General features: G+C 48.8%; 1 protein-coding gene across 7 annotated transcripts in view; it reads right to left on the bottom strand.

Annotated features, from left to right (window-relative positions):
• Window positions 1-9,671: 9,671 nt before the first annotated feature.
• DLG3 (discs large MAGUK scaffold protein 3) overlaps window positions 9,672-23,973 on the bottom strand; it is a 65,617-nt gene continuing 51,315 nt past the window's right edge. For 6 of the 7 annotated variants that reach the window (XM_033849857.2, XM_073799040.1, XM_033849858.2 and 3 more), the window contains 10 exons: window positions 22,014-22,190; window positions 21,692-21,767; window positions 20,775-20,874; window positions 16,925-16,966; window positions 15,583-15,633; window positions 14,889-14,990; window positions 13,930-14,102; window positions 13,424-13,533; window positions 12,998-13,089; window positions 9,672-11,937 (listed from right to left, as the gene is read on the bottom strand). In XM_033849857.2, coding sequence (XP_033705748.1) covers window positions 11,831-11,937; window positions 12,998-13,089; window positions 13,424-13,533; window positions 13,930-14,102; window positions 14,889-14,990; window positions 15,583-15,633; window positions 16,925-16,966; window positions 20,775-20,874; window positions 21,692-21,767; window positions 22,014-22,190 — 1,030 coding nt within the window. In that variant the 3' untranslated portion in view covers window positions 9,672-11,830. The remainder of the gene's footprint in view (window positions 11,938-12,997; window positions 13,090-13,423; window positions 13,534-13,929; window positions 14,103-14,888; window positions 14,991-15,582; window positions 15,634-16,924; window positions 16,967-20,774; window positions 20,875-21,691; window positions 21,768-22,013; window positions 22,191-23,973) is intronic. The other variant, XM_033849859.2, reaches the window with a different exon arrangement.

The raw sequence follows: 23,973 nt of genomic DNA, 5'->3' as shown, positions 1-23,973 counted from the left end.
AAAAGGAGCATATGTCCTTCTCTCTAGGCTTCCAGCATCTTTCTTATTCCCCATGGTTACAAACACCAGTGCAGTGATCTCATCAACAGGTTCTCTCAACATCATGAAATACAATTTGGGCCAGGAGACTCAAAATCATTTAAAGCACCCTGAGGCTTTCTTACAATTTTCATATTTACTGTGATCCTCAGGTCCCTCTTACCAATGTCTGCTTGACCCTTTCCAGTCTAATGGACAGAGTTTGTATGGCAGAGAAGACCAGAGCAAAGGAGGAATTAAAGAGGTCCTCTGTATCTTTGTTGTCTGGCAACATTACACCATTTCATTTTTCATTTTATACCCTGTGGTACTATTGGAATTATTTTTACATGTGCTTATATAACATTTATAATTTTAAAAACTATTTTTAAAAATTTATATTTTATTTTTATTTTTGGCTGCGTTGGGTCTTTGTTGCTGTGCACGGGCTTTCTCTAGTTGCGGCGAGCGGGGCCTACTCTTCGTTGCGGTGCACGGACTTATTGAGGCGACTTCTGTTGCGGAGCATGGGCTCTAGGCACACGGCTTCAGTAGTTGCAGCACGCGGGCTTCAGTAGTTGTGGCTTGTGGGCTCTGGAGCGCAGGCTCAGTAGTTGTGGCACACGGACTTAGTTGCTCCATGGCATGTGGGATCTTCCTGGACCAGGGCTCGAACCCGTGTCCCCTGTATTGGCAGGTGGATTCTTAACCACTGTGCCACCAGGGAAGTCCTTAAAAACTAATTCTAATTAAAACGAAACATACTATCTGCCCCAACTTGCAGACTTTTTAAGGCCTCCTTGATCTGCTTCTTGGCATAAACAAAACTGAAAACAGCCTCTTTTTCTTACTCTTAGAATTAGCTCATTTGGGGTCAGGCCTCCCCGATATGATTCTGACAGCTCCGTGTTACTACTTTATATTCATCTGTGGTCAGATGCCCTCTCTCCACCTTTTTAATGTCTCATCATCAAAGAACTCCCTCACTTACATCATTTTCTTTCCATACTGTTACTTCTTCATTAAAATACTTCACAATTATATGGTCAGAATTTAGTTTCTAAGAGCTTTTCAACCCTTTTGGGAGGGTGGTTAAGTAGAAAGTGCAAGAAAACTAACAGTTGATGGACTCCTACTAAGAGCTGAGCCCTTCATGTGTGCCATCCCCTCTAACTGTCGTCACAACCCCAGGAAGGAGGTGGTGTCATTCTATTGTTGCCATTCCTTCCTTCCTTCTTTCCTTTCTTCCTCCCTCCCTTCCCTGTCATTCCTGTGGGAAACTGAGGCTCAGAGTGTTTACGTCACTTAGTCAAGGTCACACAGCAGGTAAATGGCAGAGCCATGATTTAAAGCTAGATCTATGGGACCCCTGCTCTTTCTTTGCCCTCATGATACCTTTCTTTTCTCTGAAACATCTGAAGTCTGCCCTCTTAAATTCTAGGGCAAAATACCTTACTATGTCCAGCCTTATGCTCTCACAAGCCCTGAGCTACTACGGTTGCTCTTTAAGTTTCCACTTCGCCAATCAGTTCTTTGTTATTGGTCAGAATTAGGTCATGGAGAACAAACAGTTCTCTTGTGGATTTCTTTACTTTCTAAGGGGCAATATTGTCAGCAAGACAAGTAAAAAATTTTGAAATGTTTTTCTTTTAAGCAAATGAAGCAAGAGAAGCCCTGGACAAAGTCCCTCATTGCTGCTAGATCTTGTCCAATGCCATTTTTGTGATCTGCATCACGAATACATCATCCATTTCTCCCATTTTGTAAAGTGCTGTGTGATGTACTTACACTATATTACTCCTGGTCCTTTCTCCTTTCAACTTCACCAAAACTCTGTAAAGGACTCTGTCCTCACGTTTGTGGATATCTATGCACACAGCACAATACCACCTCCCATTCTCAAGGGCACCTTTCTTCTTTACAATGTGCTCCTCCTGATACCAAATTCCAGTTGTAAGTTTCATTCCTCCAAGTCTTAATGATATCTCTTAGGTGATATTTACTTCCTTGAATTAAAACTTCAAGTTTCCCTCATAATCTTAGGTTGAACCATATGAAGTTGCCATTTTTGTAGGTCAAAACCATGGAATATTGGCAATTTCATGTGGTTCAACCCAATGCACGTGCTGTGTATTGATACAGAAAACAGCTTAAGCCGTAAGTTTTATTTATGACTCTTCCCAGATGTATTCTCCTATGACTGAACAGGCACCTCTCCCAGTGCTGTTCTTGTTGTCATATCTGATATCATCCATAGTCATTGATTTTATAATATCATCAGGTCATTTTTCTCCTTTCCCCTCCATTTTCAATTTACAGTTCTCTGTATCAGATCAGCAAGGCTCTGGGTAAACACATTTTTCCCAGTTATCATAGAGAACTCTGTCCCTAGCCAAGAGCCCAGCAATCCAGTATTTTAAACAATGGTTCAGACAAAGCAAATCCTATTCTACAGTTCCATCTCTACAGGCAACTATTTCACCACCCATCTATTCTTTTCTAAAGTACCGGTTTTCTTTTGCAAGAAAAAAAAAAAAACCCAAAACACCACCTGGTCCGTCACATCCTTGGATTTTCTGGGCACAACTTCATAGTCCTTGGAGATGGTTTCTATGTCTCCTTTGGTGGGGCCACTCATCCCTACAGGAGATCCACCTGTTAGATCAAGAGGTGGAGGAAGGTGGAAATGGGCAGCATTTGTTTGATTTGATAGCTTTCCCATGGCTCTCTGCTAAACTGCAATGAAAATACATGATCAAAGAAAATATTCGTATTATGTCTGCATACTTATGGCCCCCTCCACATTGTCAATCATGAAGCCACCAACTATTCATTCATTCATTCATTCATCTGTCCATCCAGCCAATGAGTAATTGTGGTTTAGACCCAGATCCTACCCTCAGTGAGCTTACAGGAAGGGAACTGGGTAGGCTTACATTTATTATATTACAGTGATTATAATATTAAAGACAGAACGTGAATGCTATAAAAGTAGGGGAAACGTGCTGAGATTTCAAAGGAGGGGATCAGGAAATACTTTGTGGAGAAGGTTGAACTGGACTTAAAAGATGTATAGTATTTGAACATAAGGGGACAAGGGGAAGGGTATTCTAGGCAAAAAAAAAACCAAACCAAACAAACAAAAAAACAGCATGGCAAAGGCATGTAGTCTTTCCATACAAGGAACGATGAATGTTTATTTGCAGCATAGAGTACTTGAAGGTGAGTATTGGGGGAAAGCTTTAAAAGGTGGGTTGGAACCAGGTTATGGAGCATCTCCAATACCTGGCTAAGGTGTTTGAACTTTATTCTGTAAGCCATGGAAGGAAATTGAGCTGGGGAGTGGTGTGGTCAGAGACAGACTCTGGGAACATTAATCAGGGCAACAGTGGGTGCAGTGGATTGGAGAAGGGAGAGTCTAGAGGTAGACTAATTTGGAGGTCATTGTAACTTCTCTATTTCACCCTTTTATAAAGCCCCATACTTTTTGTGAACAGCACTTATCACTTTGTAAATATCTCTTTGCGTGATTGTCTGATGCCTGTCTCCTCCACAGTAAGCTCTATAAGGGCAGAGACTTATCTGCTTTGCTCACCATTGTATCCCCAGGGTCTGACATGTGGAATTATGTGTTTGTCGAATGAATGAAAATAATGAAGAATCAAATTGGGATAATAGCAGTGAAAACAGTGATGGTGGACGTGAGGACTATTAGAGAGACATAGAGATGATGCAAAGCTTTCAGGTCTGGGTGGAGAGGATGTTTCAACAGCATCAAATATGGCTGAGAGCTTTGTATACCTCTATGAAGGTATCAAATCTGGTGACTTGGATGACTTTTGAGAGCACTTTTAATGGAGTGGTGAGGGCAAAAGCCAGACTGCAAAGAAATACAGAGGTGGGAAGTGGTAAGAAATAGACGAAGCAGCACAGCATGGTGGCGTAACCCGGGACCAAACTGCCCAGGTTCGAATCCTTGCTCTCCCACTTGCTGGATGGCTTTTGGTGAGGTACTTAACCTCTCTCCAGGCCTCAGGTTCTTGTCTATAAAGCTTCCATAACAATCCTAGAGTTGTTGTAAAGAGTAAATAAGTAAATACATGCAAAGCTGGTAGAGCGATGCCTGACACCCAGTAAGTGCTTCTGAAGGTTTGCAATTATTATTCCGCTCTTGCTCTCTAGCAGGGTCACGTGTTTCCCTCCACCCACTAACTCTTGATACCCTCTTGTCATTCTGTTTCTCCAGGAGATCTGAATTTTCCAGCCCCAGGAAAGGCTTCCTACCTTTATGGGGCAGCTAGAGTGATGTGGGGTTTTTAACTCTTTTCTGTTGTTTTGCAGTCTTCTGCTCATCGGAGTCTCGACTCTGGTTTTTATTCCCCTTTACTTTCTCTATTGCCTGTTGTTATTTCTTCTCTAGAAATAGTGCGGTGAACTCTAGCAGACCCCGGAGAGCAAGCACCATTTTTGTCTCCTCTGCTTAACAATAAGGACCTTTTGAGTTCTTTTTTTTTTTTTTTTTTTCAGTTTTCCCCTCATTCGGCCTAGGAAACTTCAACCTCTCTGATAAGGCAAAGGCCTGGGAACCCTTTTTCTTTTTTTTTTTGCGGTACACGGGCCTCTCACTGTTGTGGCCTCTCCCGTTGCGGAGCACAGGCTCCGGACGCACAGGCTCAGCGGCCATGGCTCACGGGCCCAGCCGCTCCGCGTTATGTTGGATCCTCCCGGACCGGGGCACGAGCCCGTGTCCCCTGCATCGGCAGGCGAACTCTCAACCACTGCGCCACCAGGGAAGCCCCCTGGGAACCTTTTTAATGCCTCAAGAAAAGTTGAAAGTTGATAAGCTCACATTTAATTTAAGAAACACAAAGCCAGCAATTGCTTTGACTAAAAGCCAAACCTGGTGCATCACTGCCTGCAGGGGCCCCGGAACCAGGAAGTACTTCCTGGTTGGCGTCTCACAGCTGACGGCCCTCATGCTCTCGTGGGAACCACCACCAGGAACTACTATTTGCCACCGTGGGGCACCTACACTCTCCTTAGGAGGGCATCTAGTGGCACGTTTGACACCTCCATTCCCATATTTCCCTAGCGCCATTTCTTTGTATAACAGTAAGTAATGAGAAGCAGCGCCCTCTTCTACCACAGTTTTCTATTATTTTAAGCTGTCCTGGGATCGTGTGCCTCCACCCAACTGGGAAAAGGAAATTTCCCATGTCCTAGTCCACACATCTGTGGCTCCTTTTGCCCCCTCCTTTCCAGCAGGCACCTAGCCTCTGTGTGTAACGTGTGATCATGTATAAACCTTGGGCCAGGTTCTTTGGCAGCTGTATTTAAGCCGTTCACGTCACCTGCATCACTGTTCGTTTTTTTCCAACTGTAAGTCCACACAAGGCATGAACTTCCTTTTTGTGAGGGATTCCGCACAGTACATGTCCTTTAGAATTCTATTTTATCATTGTCAATAAGCGTTAAGGGCCAGAAGAGGCCGTAGAGATCATCTGTGCAACTTCCTCCTGTTTTAGATAGTGAGGCCCAGAGAGAGGGAGCTCATTCAACAGTCCTATATTGAGCATGTAGCATTGTAGTAGCTGCTGTGACGGCTACAAAGATACACCAGATGCAATCCCAGCCTTCTAGAAGCTTTTTGTCTAGTTGAAGTATGTTATGGACGAGGAAGAAAAGATAAGTTCGCATAAACTGCTAAAGTGGTGCAAAGGAAGGGAGGGGGAAGCTCTTCTGGAGAGACCAGTGACGTCATCATGAAAAATGCCATTGAAGCCGAAACCTGAAGGGTTTCATAGCGATCGGGACTGGAAACATTCCAGACAGAGGCTTTGCTCACAGGTGAAAAGGCAAGTAGTCTAGATTGGTTTATAGAGAAATACAGGAGATAATGGGGAAAAGCAGATCGGGGCCCGCAGAGGGTGTTCAGTACTTCGCTTGCCTACATCCCACACCCCTCCCCCACCAGGCTAGCCCTGCTGACCTTATAGGTCTGACCTGAACGTCGACCTCCTCAGAGAAGCCGTCTCTAAGCAGGGCCCCTGGCTATATTACCCTCTATTGCTGCATCCTATTTATTTCTTTCACAGCGTTTAGTATAACACGTAATTATATATACTTAGTTACTTGTTTGTTGCCTCCCCCCACTAGACTAGAAGCTCCCTGAGGGCAGGGACTGTCTTTGTTTGATTTGTGGCTCTTGTTATTGCAAGGGTAGGGGCAGTGATAATGAAAACAAAGCACTAAATTGAACAGACACTAAAGAATCAAGTTTTGGTAGGAGACTGGCTATGATGACCAAAGGAGAGAAATCAGATTTTGAGCTTACGTGACTAGGAAAATGGTAGCACTTAGGATGGGGGAGAAGAGTGGGTGAAGCAGTCTTCCTTGCAGCCATAGGGCTCCAGGAAGGAATGGAGTCACTGTGAGGAGCGGGGGATGTGGCATGTTCATCTTTCTCTGACGCTATGGCTGAGAGAGGAGTCTTTGAAAGTCATGCTTGGGAGGTTCTGGCTGACCCTGAGAGCTTCTGGGCACTGGATAAACTTGTGCTGAACGAACAAATGGTCAGTAAGTGGGAGCAGAGCTGGGGGACTGTTCAGTTCCTGGTGAACAGGCAGCAGCGTGAAAAGAAGGGGAAGGAGCTAAAGGAGAGGAAGTGGTTGGAGATGGAAAGGAGTCATAATTGGAGCAAGATCCCAGAGGAAGTAGCAGGAACTCCAGAATGGAGGTTCTCCATAAAACAGAAAACAAAATTCACATTCACCACAGGTTTGGGCCTCGTCAAATCTCTTCCCTCCAAGCTTGAGCCAAAGACTAGGACATCTTCTCTTTTACTGAGTACCTGCTATGCGACAGATACTGTGCCGAATGCTGGAAATGGGAAGGGAAATAATAGTCTCTGCTCGCAAAGAGGAGTCAAGGAGAGGAAGCCAGATGTCAAGAGAGAAGGGCCAGAAAACGTGTGGCAGAGGAAGAAGCAGCGCAGCGCTTGAGAGCACAGCCACTGCAGCTGGCCCGCGCCTGACTCACTGCCGCGTATTAGCTGCATGACCTCCGTGTGCCTCAGTTTCAACGGGAAAATAAGGATAAGAGCACCAACCTCATGGGGCTGTTTTTGGCAATAAATGATTTAAAACGCACAAAGCACTGAGCACGGTGCCTGTCACATAGTAAGCGTGAAATGTGTTAGCGGTTACGATGATGGTGAAAGTTCTTACAGGGTCTAACAACAGCACAAAGGAAGGAAGGGTCATTGTGACCCACGGCATGGGGGCAGAAGAGGTACTTCAGGAAAGGCAGCATAGAACGAGGGGAATTCTTGAATGGAGTCTTAAAATGTTGACAGGAGTTTTGCAGGTTATCAAGGGGGTGGCAGCGAGGGCATTTATGGGCAGAAAAAAAAAGTCAGCAAAGACACAGGGTTGTGCTGCATTCAGAGAACTCATGGCTGGAGCAGACGGGGCCACAGCAAGACGAGGCAGGAGGGAAAGGGCAGGGACGCCATGATAAGGAGCTCGGACTCTTCTTCCCTGTAGGCAACAGAGCCCCCATGGGGAGGGAGGGCACTTTAGTAGGCCGATTCTATCAGCTACAGGGAGGATGGCTGTGGTGACAGGAAGGCCAGTCAGGAGAGCATCCGCTTGCACATGTTCTTCACCACCAGCAGGCAGGTCTGACTCCTTCTTCTCAAACCACCCACTTTCCAGTCCCCTGCCGTGTGCTAGATGCTTCTGGTGACAGTGCGAGTGCTGGGGGAGGGACAGGACGCAGAGGGAGTCCATTAGGTCTAATGTGGAAACCACCAGTGGGTATCCCCCTGCGACAACAGGCTCAGTGCTTCAGATAAAATCTAGTTGGGGCTTCACAGCTGAAACAGACTATCCTCTGCGAAAGCTCTTGCTACCAAGACCCCACTGGAACCAAGACCCCCAGGAACCAAGGTGTGCGGGGAGTGGGGGGAAGGGGGGGGTGCCAGTTCTGCTGTTTCTGGGAAGTGATGAGGAAGAGAGGCTTTGGAGGAAATTGGAATTTGAGCTTCAGAAAGTTACTTGCAGTAATAATAGAATGTCCTAGAGGTGCCACGGAACTGACTGGGTAAGAGGATTAGTGGCATCAAGGCCATGAAACCCTAGTTGGGAACAGGGATGAAGGGCAAAACGTGGGAGCACTGAGGTGAGCGTCTCCCGCAGGCGCTCGCTCGTGGGGTTGTCTTGAGAAAGCTAAGGCTCTCTCTCTCAGCAGCCACTCTGACACCGTGGGCCTCCAGTGGTTGGCACCAGGCAAGTGCTGTCCCCGTGGAGAGGGCTCCGTTGTCCTTTAGTACTGACCTTTCTGCTCAAGGAGCCCAGTGTCCCTTTGCAGTCCCATCCTTTTTAGCTTGACTTGGACCTGCTCAGGATACTCCCCCTGTAGTCCCTTCCCAGTCCTGCAGCTCAACCCCTACCTTCCTCTCTATCTATCTGTATTAGCTTCATCCTTGAGCATAACTTCCACGCTAGTTTTGGTAAAGATTTTGCTTTCATTAGCTAATTTCTAGAACCACTTTCACCTTAAGACAAAGTTGGTCATTTGCATCTGAACAAATACTTTATGTAGTCAGCATCATCCTAGGAATGTTTTAATTTAAAGTCTGTTAGAGACGAAGAGGCTGGGGTGGGACTGGCTGCGTTGTCAGCAGCAGAGCCGGGGAGAGAGCACAGCGTTGCTGCCCAGTGGAGAAGGCGGCGGTAGAGTTCAGGGTCAGGGTGTCCACCTCTGCTCTTTCCAAGTTGCTCAGCATCTTCCCTCCGGGGCTGCGTTTTCTTCAGCCGCGCTGCCTCTAGGAGGGACAGCAGCTGTGGAGCCAGAGTCTCAGCACAGCGGGATCGGAGGCCAGCTCTTTGTGCCCTTTACACTTAGGAGGTGGATTTCCTTAAAACCCCACAGAGCACTTTGGGGACTCCTTTTTGTTAGGCTGCCTTCTAGCAAATGAGAGAACGTGTGAAAAGAAGCACCCTGCAAACAGCTAAGCACTGTTGTCCTTGCTGTGGTTCGGCCCCCACACAGTCATCGCTCTTGAGCTGAACCACAGCAGGACGTCCTCAGGCTTCTTCACACAAGCCACAGGGACATCAGCCACGTCACAGGCGCCTGCTCTAAGCGCTCCTCCTCTCATCACAGGGCTGCCGGGATGACTGCCACCCCGCTCTGCAAACTGGGCCCATCTCACCCTCATTCCCCCTGGGCTCTAATGCTTTCTGGTAGCTGGGAGCCCAGCTTTTTCTTACCATGTTTATTACTCGGCTCTCTGCTCCTGCCTTGGCTCCCGCTGTCTCTAACAAACGCCTGTGCTGCATTAGGCACCTCCTGTCTTTGTGTACCTTTGCCATTTTGCCCTGAAGGCCGTGGATGCCCTCCACACACACCTGGCCAGCACTACCTGAGGCAGTTTTTTGGGGGTGGGGTAGAAGACTGAGCGCAAAGCTTTCACAAAGGACCTGTTATGACCACAGGAGTCTAGAGCCATCCAGAGGAACACCTGACTCGGTCAGCTGATGGTCACTAAGCAGAGAGCCTTTTGGCCCCCAAAGGTTTGGGACACGTTTCCCACTGCTGTGCCCCCACCCTCCCCTCTCAACTACTTCAAGAAGGTCTCTGAGCCACAGTTCATTGCAACTATCATTTATTAAAAAATATATGTCTCCTTGGAAGGAACACTGGTAAACCAACTAGTGTCATGCTTGCTTTGAATCTCTGCTTTTCTTCCCTGGGAGGGGTAGAGGGTTGAGCATCACTCAGACTACATCACTTAACATCAGAGAAATCAAAACACTCCCAGCTCACCCCCTCCTCCCCAGAGTCATAATCGGACACCACTTTACCCCTCCTGCCTCCAATCCAGTGTACTGCGCAGGTAAAGCTGCTGCCCTTTCTTTACCCACATTCTGGGCCCCACACTTTACAGTTAGCCTCATCATGCCGGTAGGAGAACTGTTAACAGACTTCCTAAATCTGCCTGGTAGCGCTCAAAGCATCTTCGACATGTATGCTTTGCACCGGTTGTAACACGGTGGGCTAGGAAACAACAGGCTCAACCCTGGGGCCAAGCATGTCCACGCTCTTCTCCCCTGGGTCGTGCCTCCAGCGTGGAGCTGAGGGAGGCATGGTGGCTTCAAAGGAGCATGGTGGGGCGGGGCCTGGGCCACACCTGCCGCCTGCATTTCTGGTCAGAGAAAAACCCCCTTGACCACAAACACTGCCGTCTGACTCTGGGAAAAAGCAACAGGGTTTCACATCTCAACAGTAAGTGAATTGTAGCTCTACAGCTCAAATTGACAGCATTAAAGTCTACTTTCTTCTTGAAGAAACAGTAAGCTACCAGCTGTTGGTGAGGGATTGGGGTAGGTAGGGCATATGAAGCAGCTGCGAAAAAAACCCAAATCAAACTTTTCATTACGCGGCTGGCCAAGCTCAGGGCCGTCCCACTGTCCCAGCGCAGAGCTGGAAGGCAAGTGACTCCCCGTCCCTGCCAGTGGGCCCCATGACAGGGCCTCGGCTGAGCCCAGCATGTCCCTGGCAGGTGAGTGAAGGGACACGTTACAGTAGGAGGCCCAGCTCCTGTCGGTTCTCACCTGCCCCCACTTCCCTTTCCGCTGACGGGATGGCCAAGCCCGGGTCGCCTAGTCTATCACAAGGCCCGGCTCCTCCAGAACATCATGAGCCTTTAGAACACGGTCAAATTGGATTCTACACATTCACTTAAATAGTAAAAGTAAAATTTGGAAGAATGAAAAGGCTGACACAGTAGCACAACATGGTTTTGGTTTAACAGCAGCTTAAAAATGAACAAAAAGGAAACCTCTCATGCAGACACATCAGGTGGCATAAAACAATTGGCAATTTAATACGTTGGGAGCACCGTTAGCCATTCTCTCGCTCCCCACACGCGGGCCTGACTGTGCCCCAAGGGCAGCATTGGCTCTAGGGTCACAGCTCCAAGCCTCTGGCCCCCGGGCCGAAGCCCTTTCTCACCGTTCTCTGGCTGACCTGACCCCTCCTAAAGAAAAGCCCAGCTCTCAAGAGAATGACCAATGCGGGTGCCCTCGGTACAGCACTTACTACCACTTTCACTCCCTCCCCAACCAGTTGGGATATAAGATGCCATCTGATTGGAATATGAAAATTAAAGCATTTCTCTAATAACACAGTACCATTGATGAAGTCTCCATAGATTTTCTAGTCCAAATGCGTGTGAATATATATATATATTATATGAGAGTGTATAATATATATATATATAATAATTTCTATATATTTTATATAAATTACATATATATATCTATATATAAATAAGATACTTTCTGTCACCATGACCGCGCTGTCCCAAGCCGCGAGGCAGTGTACAGATCGTAGCAAAGCCTGGGAGCCTCTCCTCGCGGGGTGCGCGGGGCTCGCTTCATAAGCCGCGCAGCTGTCCAGTCTGTCTTTCCATCAGTCCTCCTCTCTTCTCTTCGCTTCTGCTTGGTTTTATGAAAACAATGACTCTGATGGATTTGCACCTGTGCTAGTGCTTGGGAAAGGTCCATGCAGGAATGGGCGCAGTCACATGATGAGTGAGATGGCATCATCCCAAAAAATAAACTAAAACAAAACAAAAATTTAAAAAAACAGAACAGGACTAGAAAACTCAATTTTTTGGACATATCTAAAAAAGGGGACAAGAACAGTAGTCATCTGTTCTCCCCATGGGGACAGGAATGAAGAGGGAGGAGGGAAGAGGGACTTGGTTTCTTCTGTTCACAATAGAATGGTTGGAGGGGATTCTTCAGAGTTTTTCAGGGGATGGGACCCAAATGTAGTGCCCAGACTGGTCCTCAATGATTTGTTTGATTTTGTTATAAATCTCTTCCAGTGAGTCACCCTGTACAATGGCTGAAGAGGAAAACAGAATTATTACTGTGGTCCACAGCAACCCCCTGCCCCAAACCCTGACAGTCTGGACCATCCCAACTGTCCCACAGCTCAGCCCCGCTCATTCACTAGGCGGCCGTCTGGGAGCCCAGGTCGCTGGGGAAACTGGTGGGCACTGCAGGCCCGGGGCTTGATGTCAACTTGCTAAGACAGTGAGACTGAGCAGCAATTAGTAGGAAAATGTGTTCTTCAGAAATGTTTATTGAGCACCCATTAGATGCCAGACCTTGTAGATCATGCCCCTCTCGGCTGCCATGAGGCCGGCAGCTGGTAATTCTAACGCAGCCTTACCAGAAGATGTGGAAAATCCTGGTTATCCAGAGCAAGAGCTGAAAAAGCCACAATTTCTGGCAAGGTGTCGTGCTCCTGGGGCCGTCACATCTGCTCCATGTCAGAGGTCAACCCGACAAACAAGGACATGGATGCTAACAGAAAAGGGAGCTCCAAGACCCAAGGTATGCGAGGACAGTTATGAATCCTGTCCCCCGGTAACCTTGTAGCACCACCAGCTAGAGTTCACTCAGCACCACCTTGCACACATATGTCCCTGTACTTCAAAAGGTAAGCAACATATTACACAGAAACCTTCCCAACCTTTTAGGAACTGACCCTTCTAAAGTAGGTGACCATATAAACACACACACTGACAGACGACAGCCTGAACACCACGCCAGGGAATCATCATCATCAACAAACATTCACTCAGTACATAAAACATGCAAGGACAAGTGCTGGATGGGGGAGCCTGGGAGGGAGGGAAACAAACTAAAACAGGGAGCCTACAATCTAGGAGGGACATGAAGACGAACAAAAACGATCAAAGGCAGCATTTGGTGATGGTGGTTGATACCAGAAACTGGCTCAACTCCTCTGGCTGGAGGGCACTTGAGTACTTTGGCAATGCTTGAGCTCAAAAGCACCCAGAAATTCTGTGCAAGGTGTCTGGGCCTCTTGGAAACACTCACAGAATAGGTGTCCAGCTGCTCCCATGTTACCCCAGCTGTGCAATGGGGAGACTCACCTGTGAAGTATTCTCCAAACTCCTGCTCCAGTTTCATGGCTTTGTCATAGATCTTATTTGCTTGTTCATATGTCTGCCGTCGGTTCATTTCCCTGCCAAAGACACGGAAGAAAACAGTACCCAAAACTAGGTTCTATGTTTTGATTAACATAAAGGATTGTTCCAGGCTCCCTGAAGAGCTGCTCAGCTGCCCTCTGAGAGCAGCAGCGGCCCAAGGCTCAACATTCCTCAAACCTTCCAGGTTTGAAAGCTCAACCAGGAATACACGCAAGTGCACTCGAATCCAAAGGAGCCCCCAGTGAACAGGGTGGGGCGCAGACATTCCACTGAGCACCCATTGGGTCTTACCCCTGCCCAACAAACCACCTGATTTTTCATTTCCTTTCCAGGGCCCTCTCCTAGCCGAGAGTCTCAGCAAATACTTACATAAGCGCTTCAATGGACTTGGGCTTGATGAAAATGGCAATGGGGTAAAGTTGTGACTGCTGCAGCCTCTTGATAGCATTGCCAGAAACATCTAAGATGCAGTGCTTGCCCTGAAAAAGCAAAGACTGGCATCAGTCCACCCAGTCCCTGTCTACGCCCTGTGTTAACCCAAACATCCACCTGCGGGAAACATGGGGCCACCCAGAGAGGCCTGGAAGATTCTACTTCTGAGGTACCCAGGCTCCACATTTTGCTCCTACTACCCAGACAAGGCCACATGTGAAGCTGCAGGTGGGTGACGCTCTGGGGTGAGTTGCGCAGAGGAGACAGATGCCTCCAACCTGGGGCTGGGAACACGCGGAGTGGGCGTGGCGTTGGTCAGCACTGCCACTGGGTAGGGCCATGTGCTGGAAGGATGAGGATCCACGCAGAACTTTGGCTGCAGCATTTCTGTGCTCCCTTTGAGGGTAATTTCGTAGGGCCACCGCCTCCGCCTCTCTCCTTACCCTCTCTGCAACTGCCCTCACTGACTGGATGCTGGTCCCATAGAGATTATCGTTGAATTGGCCTGCCTCGATGAACTTGTTGTCCTGAATATCCTTCTCCATCTGTTCTCGGGAGACCACAAAGTGGTAGTCTTGCCCATCCACTTCATTATCACGCCGAGGCCGGGTAGTATCTGCAGGAAGAGAGGAAACGCTCTGTGGTGCAAGGACAACGACCTGCCCCAAGCCCCGGAGAGCTGACTTGTTCCCCCCAGCCACCGCCGGGCCCCAGGGCCACTCCAGTGCTTTTCAGATGAGTCGGGGGAAAGAGGCTGGGAAGAAGTTTGTCTTGCCTACATCTCTTCTAACAGCCAGGTTAGAAGCTGGGAGCTATCTGCTTTAGCTTCAACCGGACCAGAAAGGTGGGGTTTCCTGGGCCAAGGTCTGGCAGACAGAGGGTGCCAAACGTGGTACAGGAGCCAGCAAGCCTCACAAGCCGACCAGAGGGCTGCACCCACACCTCGTGGGCTGGGCACCCCCAAGCGCCCAATCGTTCCCAACCACCACGACTCAAACTCCTCTCCAAGGGAGTGAGCAGGCCGGCCTGATGTCTTAATCCTCCCCACATCAGCTTTGGGGGAATGCGTTGCTGCCTAATCTCTTCCAGGGTGGGTTTTTTCTTTTTACATTTTTTAAAACTATTTTTTTTAGCTGTGCTGGGTCTTACTTGTGGCATGCGGCATCTTCGTGGCGGCATGTGGGATCTACTTCCCTGACCAGGGATCGAACCTGGGCTCCCTGCATTGGGAGCATGGAGTCTTAGCCACTGGACCACCAGGGAACTCCCTCTTCCAGGGTGTTAGATGCACCCTGTTCCCAGAGAACCCTAGAACCTGGCCGCAGGCCCTTTCCATAAAACATCAGAGCAACAATTCCCAGGGCACCAACGCCTCCCTCCCAAAGATGCCCTGGGCTTTTACGTGGTACACAGGATCCAAATTTATGCGGGAACTCCGAAATCAGGTCATCGTTGACTCTGTCCTTCATTGGGCCCAGGATGATGACAGGCCTTGCATAGTGAACTGGAGAGCAAGCACAGAGACAGTCAGTGAGGCCCCCACCAGACGGCCTGCTGTCCCTCCCCGTATGCCTGGAGCACTGAGGCTCTGGAGCCACTGCTCAGACAGGAGAGCACATCTTCAGCCATTCTGCCTTTTAACTACAAAGACATCAAAGAGCCTTTAATTTGAGAATATCTAAGTCCAAGGCAAGTATGAAACCAGAAGCATCTCCCTTTCCAACAGATTCAGGAGAAATCTCTGCATGGGCACCAACAGCTGAGCAAGGGTTTTCAGAGCAGCCACGGAAGGGAGGGACCGAAGCCTCTCTTTTAGCAGTGGCCACATCCACTGAAAGCGACCTCTGCCATCCTTTTCAATCTGTCCTATCCTTCGGAAAGCATCCCGGCAGCAAGCAAAGGTATAGTGAGGGATGCACGCTGGGTGGCCTTCCCTGTTCTAACGCTAGGAAGAAGTAGATGAGAAGGAGGCATCCAGGGACTGGCTGCCCTCCTACTCCCCCACCTTCACCCCTCTGCCGCCACGGCCAACCACTGGGCCGGGCCCCATGACCACCAGACTGGCTCAAAGGCAAGGCTCTCAGAAGGGGGCTTACTTTCTTGCCGTGTCACTGGCTCATATGACAAAATAGCATCCTCTTGTCCTTCTGCAACAAAAAACGGAGACATGTTAGCACTTTATCATCTGCCTCCCTGTGTCCTCATCTCCCTACAACGTTCACTTCACCCCCACCTCTGCCAGAAAACAGCCTTGTCAGCTGGTACTTGCTAACACCTGCCCTTGGGCCTATCTACTTCCCATTGGCAAGAAAGCACAGGAAGACCTTCACCGCCCCTGGGACAGGAGTCAGGAGTCCTCTTGTTCAGTGAAATATAGCTGAGCAAAGGGACATGACCCAGAAGCCATGAAGCCTCCACCAAAAGCCACCTCAATTTCTCGGAACTCTTCTTATAGGTAATATTCTACTGTGCTCAGCTGCCTTCTTGCTCTGGTGAGAATCACAGGAAAGCGTCAACTGGTCGAGACACACTGCCTGTGTCCCCTCATCTGCAGGCAAGGGAGTCAGGGCACTCATGCAGGTCCCCAAAGATGCAGCTAAACTTTGCCCCTTTTAAGGGTCTACCTATCTCCCCTTCACTGGAAGAAGCAACCAGAAAAGTGGCACAAGGCTGGGCTAAGGTCCTCAGTGCCCTTTAAGAGCAGTGCTGAGCACTGCTCTCCCCTCACGGTAGAGCTCCATCTATCCTAGCAGTGATGAGCTCTTCCTAAAACAGTCACCAAGAGACGTGGTACTGGGCGCTAGGAGGTCCCAAAGTGGCCGACGGCAGTGCCGGGGAAGGCAACGATATCTGCATCAAGCCCCAGGATGCATTCTCAGGGCCTCCAGCCACAACTCCTGAGAGGCCAGTAGTCCCAAAGTTCATGCGGCTTGAATTGTGGCTTCTCTGGCCTGGTCACAGGATCTCTGAAGGAAAACTGGGCAGTCATCTGGTCATTTAGCCCAGCTAAAAGGTAAGGACACCAAGCCTTAACCCAGGGAGTACTAGTGACCTGGAAAGGCAATTCAGAACAGTATCCCACAGGAGCCATTCTTCTTTTGGTCTCTGAGCAAATCTGTAAAACTGGCAGCACCTACAGCCCATAGTGGCTACGGCAGGGATTTGCTCACTGGCTGCTCAGCCTTCCCAGGGCCCAGGGAAGCTTTTAAGTCAGGTCCTGGCCAGAACTGCAGGGCTTATGCTCTCCCCTTTAATACACAGCCTAAATCCCATCCCATAAGGACAAAATGGCCACAGCATTTCCAGGATCTCCAAGTGTACATGGCTAAAAGAAGCAGTAGCCTCTGAACAGAAATGGTAGCCGTGCAACGCTGGAATGAGGATGGCTGGGACACATGGTAGAGCTACATGACATGGGGGAGAATGACACACACTTACTGGAACTGCTTTCGCTGTCACTGGTGTTGGATGTCACTCCCTCTGCAAGCCAACAAGAAAGAGACTCCGATTCAGAACACACCACTGAGAGGTCACACGCGGCAGAAAACTCAAATGCTCCAAGAGCCAGACACTGAGCTGCCAACCAAGTCAGGCCACGGGAGGCCTGCCACATCAGGCTACCAGCTGGGAGGCACAGCTCCAATCCTGAGCCCCGGCCACCTCGCACTTGTCCCCAGGGCCCTCTGGGGCTGCCAAGGCCCTCCCTACAGACTACCAGCTTCCAATCTTTGGCAGCATCCTCTTCATCTGAATCAGAAGAACTGACTTGGATGGTTTCCAAATCCTATCTCAAAATGCACCTCCCAATGCTAGACAGGCAGTGACAGTAGCAAAGAGAAGCCCAGCGACCAGGCTGCTCTTGAATTTCCTCCCCACATAGAACCCCTGAAGTACAGAATTGTGCACGACTAAGAGGCTAAGCACTGGGTTGGTTGAGCAATCAGCAGGGAATGACGTGTTGGCCAATGGGTGGAACCAAGAGCCCTCCTGCTGCTGCTACCTGGAAAGAGGGCTTGGCCCCAGTGGTGAAAGGGGATGCTCCTCCGTCCAGGAGAAGACAGACACGTCACAACACAGAGACAACAAATGAAGAAGAACACTGGGAAGACAAGACGATCCTCCTGTCTCAGACTGTCGGGGCCTCCCCGCATCTGAGCGGGCCCAGCAGCCGCACTTGCAGGAGGCACAGAGCACAGTTTGGCCCAAAGAAAGCCCATCGCTCCCAAGACGACAGTCGAATGAAGATGGAACATGGAAACAACGAACTATGGAGTGAGACACTGCTCGTTTCAGCCAAGATGACACTATTCCAGACCGTGATATGCTGTGGCCCCCAGGAAGGACTGGCTGAGTCACCACCCATGCTAGTTCCTGAGCAACCCCCCGATGAAGCTCCTTTACCCTCACGCCTTTATTACTTATGGAAGCAGAGTATCCACTAACAGAACCTGCCCGGCATGGCCGCATGTGTGTGCACGTGCCTGTGTGCACAGCAGGGAGGCTAAGGCCCTGTCATCTAGGTCCCTTCCTTTTTCAAGTCTAGGATTATTTTCCAGAGGGGAGAGGTTGGTCAGGGTTTTCCCAAGCTAAAGCACTAAATATATATAGTCCAGAAAATGCTGTCGAGGCTCCCACCTGCTCAGCCCCTTAGAGATGCTCTGTGGGGAGCCAGCCCACAGCCATCTCCTGAGGCCCCTGAACCTTCTGGGACATCCCAGATGTACGCTGGGTAAAGGGCTTCACGGTACTCTTACCCCCTGTTTAGAGAGACTGAAACAGCTAATTCTTAAGTCCAATTCTTTAGTGCTGCGTCACTGGAAGAAGAATACAACAGGCGGGCACCCCTCACCTCAACAATAGGTTAGAGATGAGCTGAGTGGTCACCTCTGGAGAAGCACTTCTTGCCCCCCCTCACTTATAAGGTGGGATGCCAAGACGGCTCCACACCATTTCAAGGTACAAAAGGAAAAAAAGAGACATGAATGATAGGCTTTTATTAGGGTACCAGGGATCCAGAGCAAAAGTGTGACATTCAGAGCCACTTCTAATTCCTCCTGCTGTGGTACCAGTTCTCACAAATTCTCTCACTGCCCTCCCCTCCGCCCTTTGCCCTCACCCATGTCCCCTATACCCCAACCCCAGCAACTCCACTCATGCCAGAAATACAGTTAACAGTATGTAAGTTTGACTTACTCAGGTTCTTTGCTCCATAATAATCGTCACTTAACCCAGGGAAGTCCTAATTTCACAGACAGCAGGACAAAGTGGGAGGGAGGGAGGGAGGGAGGAAGGGAGGGAGGGAGGGAGGGAGGGAGGAAGGGAGGGAGGGAGGGAGGGAGGAAGGGAGGGAGGGAGGGAGGGAGGGAGGGAGGAAGGGAGGAAGGGAGGGAGGGAGGGAGGGAGGGAGGGAAGGAGGGAGGGAGGGAAAGAATTGGGGAGAAGACAGAAAATAGAGAAAAAAGACAAGGGGAAGGAAGAATACAGAGCCAGGTGAGCATCAGTGACAGAAGTATGAAATACTATGAAGACCTATAAATATAGTCAGGTTAAGAACTTTGCTACAGAAAGAACATCCCAGGTCATATATGATACCTGGACTTCATGCTGCCCAATTTGCTGCCAAAAGGCCCTGGAGCGGATGACCTTTTTGAGGTGGTCTATATATAGCCTACAGGCCGACAGGACAGACAGGTGACTTACCAAGGCTTGGAACACCTGCTTTGACTAAGTGTGTAGTTACACAGCCATCTCTGCTTTGCCCCTGAAATCACCATTTCCCTCTGAGGGTGAATGAAAAGTCAAACATCTATGTGTGGCAGACAGGCTGGCAGAATTATCATCATCCCAAGGAGCTTTCGTCCAATACTGACTCACTCTGTCCAAACCCTTCAGGGAAAGCTTCGTGCAGTCTGAGGTGTGGGCTTCCAAGCTGACCTGAGTTCTTCAGACCACAGGGGATGAGCTCAGCTTCTGGAGAATAAGCACTAGGCAGTTTCAACGCTTATCCAGCAGCCACTCCCCTCCCCCGTTCAGCTGGGCCGCCCAACAGCGAAGCCTCCCCAGGCTGGGCTCAGCACGGAAGTTCTGGAATTGTCTGGTGAACGAACTATGGTGACCTCACCTCAGGCCTCTGTCTCAGACCGTCTCCTACTGCACCTAGTGCTCCTTATTGAGCTACCCAGAACTGTGAGCCCTAACCTGCATCTGGATGAGGGCACCCTTGTAATCTACTAGCTGCCACCCCAGACACTGATGACCTATGTATCCCATGACCATGAAACATGCTGGCCTAGAAAAAGGACTTCCCTATCGGAACGAGTCAGTCTCCTGCTGTCCCAACAGCTCAGGACCCCGAGACCCCTCCTTGTGAGGCAGAAGAGGAGAGGTTTACAATTCACCATGAGCCATGCGAGAAATACTTTAGCAGCCTGACCTGGTATTTAAGGTTAGGGTGAGAGCAGTTAATTTCTGAGGCACATGGTAGAAAGAGAATATTTCTCAGGATGGCAAGTTCATTCAGCCCAGCTTTATGGCCTTTTCTATCAAACCAGCTTTGTGTTGCTCAATAAACCTTTATTTGGACAATGTTTAGTAAACCCCGTTCGGTGTCAATTCGTTTAAGCAAGAAGGATTTTATTTTGAAAGCTGGCTCTGTAACACTCTGGGAAGACAGTGAGTCTGTTAGAGCTGTGTGAACGTCCCTAGGCATTACACGCATATGCACGTGCATGTAATTCAAGAAGTAGGCCCAACTCCAGGTGTCCAGGGAAGAAAAGGCTCTTCTCTTGACATAGATGAGTGAAGATAAGGGAAAGAAAACACAAGAGGAAGAAGCCAGGAGAGCAACACCGAGTCCCTAGACTTGGTTTTCTTGAAAAACCATTTTTCTGAACTTGACCCTATAGCTGATAACCGCTCATCACCACCACAGCAGAGCTCAGCCATGCACTCCCAATGCCAGTGCCAGCGACTTTCTGGTGGGCAAGCCCTGGAACCAGTTCTACCTCAGAGCCTCCAACATTCTTTCAGAGCGAGGAGCTGGACAAAAAAGACCCAACGTCTCCCTGTGCAGACCAATTTCTACCCTGACTCTGCAAATAAGCAGGTACACACACACACACACACACTCACACACATGCACACATGGCGGACAGACGGGGGACCGACACACACGGACACATACACACCCACACCCATACCCACACACACTTTCCCAGTCTTCGGTGCAAATGAGGAAGAGAGGGCGGGGCTGTGGGTGGCCTGCTCTCTGTTCCCTGCTGCTACTTACGTTCCTGTACGCTGCTCTCCTGGGCCATGTTTTCTTTGCTCTTGTAAAATGGAAACTTTCGAGAGAGGCGGAAACTCTTTTTACGTTTCGTTTTGATCGACTGTGAAAGAACATGAACATGGAGGGGAAGGACAGAAGAAAAAAAAAACAGAACAATGGATTTTAAAGCATGCAAGAAAAACTAAAATGGAGACAATGGTGAGCTAAACAAAAGACCATCTCTCACAAATGGAGTCTATGAGATTAAATGAAAGTTGATGTAAGAGGAAAATTATGTTTACAGGAAAATGTTGTAGGGATGTTAGAGGTTTCTACCTAATCCAGACTCACAGCACTCACTGGTACTTCCTAAAGGATAAAGGTCACTGTAGCCTCCTGGACACATGCCCTAAGGTGCCACTGATACACACAGAGTCATCTACTCCGTGTCTCTCTTCCCTCTACCGCTCCAGAAGTTCTTTGGCCTGTGAAGCTCACAGAAGAAAAGGGGTGAATGGACAGAGCCCTCATGCCTCGTTCGGTCTGAAGGGCGGTCGGAGCTCTGGGGCTGGCCTTGCTGGCTGGATGACAAGGCCAGGCTCTGTTCAGGGTCCCCACAGCTCCGAAAGGGTCTACAGCCAGGGAGACACCCACAAGTGGTTTCATGTGCCCCAAGAAAGTCAGCCTTCCAAACAGTCCAACTCCAACACATCTTCAAGAGCCAGTTACCCAGGGGGAAGGAGTATACACTGGCTGTAGAGGTTGGGTGCCCGCTCTCTCTGCTTTGTGAAAAGCAGTCAGTATTCTGATAGGACAGAGCCAGCGCCCTGAAAAAGAGATATTCTTTTGTGCTCGCCAGTTTTCTTATCCACCAGACAGACTTCAAGCTTCTTATGCCTCTTCACATGTGGCTGACTTCCTTGGGGATCCCCACTTACCCTGTTAGACTCAATCATCCCCGTCCTGGCATGAAACTTCACGGTTTTCAATCGAGCCCTTTCTTTCTTTTCCACCCTGTTTTGGAGTCAGAAAGAAGTCCTGTTACTGCCAGTGCATGGTCTCAGCAGTGGGCTGCAGTGGGCACAGCAGCCATCTTTGACTCACTGAATCGTAACCATGTCCTGAGCACCAGCTCTCTACCAAAAAGGAGTAATAAAGCACATCCACTGCTCTCAAGCAACTTATAGTATAATAGGTAAAAAAGAAATCAATACCAGGAACAGGGGAAGGAAAACCTCTCTCATGATCATGACGACTCACCTCTTCTTACTGGGGATCACACCAATTTGCTCACTTTCTCCATGGGGGGTCACCAGTCTCGCCTGCCACCACTCATCATCAGAGGCGTTAATGACATGTAGAATGTCACCATAGGAGAAGCTGAGGCCTTGGCTCGGCAGGCAGCTGTCCCGAGTCCGGTCATAATCAAACAAGGCCCTGGAAACAAACAGTGAAAGATGAAATGGTCATCTCAACCCTAAATAGGTGGAAGGATGGCAGAGGAAGGTCAACCCAAAGAGCCAGCACACACCCAGCAGCCTTACAGCAGACCAGAAGGAATTCTGTGGGAGACTGCATCCTTCTTTCAGTCTTGACATTGTAAATATCCCATTCTCCCAACAAGGGGCATAAGGGAAAACAATCTTTCACGAGTCCCATCTCCTCTCAGCTTCTGGACATGAAGTGTGAGTCCAAAGCAGAACACCCTCGCTAGTCTTCTCCCTCAGCCACGCCCTAGGGAAACAAGTTAGTTCTGCCAATGGGCTGTCTCAGTTTACAACAAATCTTTAAAAAGTAGTTGAAGATAGGACACAAAAATGTTAACTACAATCCCAAACAATGAATGGTAAATGCTGTAGAAATACAAAAGAGAAAAGGGCCGTGCATCCTGGGGCAGCGAAAGAAAAAGCTGAGGCTGATGTTGACCCCGCACAAGGATAAAGTTGAAGGGGCCCCTCTAAAGAAGTCTCCCAGTTCAGTCTCTCTCTCTCATATACGGGGAAACGGAGGCTCAAGGAGGAAGAATAATTTGACTGAGGTCACACACCAAACTAACTGGGACAGAAGCCAGGTCCTCTGATAAGACATGCAGAGTAAAGATTAAAGGGGAGGGTAGGAGAAGGTGGGGAGAGAGCTATTCCATCTAGGCTTGAAAAAAAGGAGGAGACCAGCCTGGTTGCAGCTGAGAGTCATGGAAAATGAGGCTGGAAATAAAGGTCTGGTGGCAATTTTGGAAGGTCTTGAATAGACCTGATCTAGTGACCCCTGAAGATTCGGGAGTAAGGAAGTGACACATCCAAAGAGACTTAGGAACATTAATCTGACCTCATATATGATGAGATAGCAGGGAAAGGGGGCGGATTTGAAGGAACATTTAAACCAAAGCTGCAAGCTCAATCCTTCAGGATAGACTGCTGACTTCGGCTCTGGTGAAGCTGGTACTTGACAGCAGAGCTCCCCTGCTCAGGGAACAGACACATCTACACGAAAGTGTCTACTTTTCTCATCCACTGGATCTCTCCTCATACGCAGTCACCACAAATGGGTGATTTCAGTGAAAAGTTTGCATTTTTCTACTTGTAATCTAGGCTCTGTCTTCTTCATATTCTCTGTTAACACCTTTGCACATACAGCCCAGCAGATTTCCCAGAACTAGTTCCAAGACTTAGACTTCTACCTGCAATACAGTGGTCTGTGGCTCAGAGGGAAGCTGCAAAGTAAAACATACTATTTCCCCATGTGCAGGCCGGCCCAAATGAAATGCAGAAGGTCATAAAACTGTGGAGCGTGAAACACCCATCTACATCTTAAACTTCTTAAAATGGAATCCTTAAGAAGTCACTGTCAGAGTATTTGAAAATGAAAATACCCAAATTCTGACCCAAAACCCTTTATCTCCCTCAATTTACACACTCAAAGCAATAAGGAGAGAGGCTGAGGTCAGCAGATTAAGGAGGCCCTCCATCCCCAAGGTTCTTTCTGGGCTTTGTGTGATAGAATCAAATCTGAACACGTCTGCACTGCATTCGAAACTGAGTGTCCTAAAGCAAGGAAGCTATTCTGTCAGAGCTTCCTACGAACACGTGCATGGTGAAGACCTTATCTTAAGTGACAATGAGAAACACTAAATGTCATTATGGGCTTCAAAGATTAAAACAAATATAGTAAGGAAAAGAACAGAGCTTGGATTCCGCACAAATTAGTTTGGGGAGGGAAGGAA

The sequence above is a fragment of the Tursiops truncatus genome, chromosome X (assembly GCF_011762595.2).
Source record: "Tursiops truncatus isolate mTurTru1 chromosome X, mTurTru1.mat.Y, whole genome shotgun sequence".
NCBI lineage: Eukaryota > Metazoa > Chordata > Mammalia > Artiodactyla > Delphinidae > Tursiops > Tursiops truncatus.
This window is presented reverse-complemented; position numbering and strand designations above follow the sequence as displayed.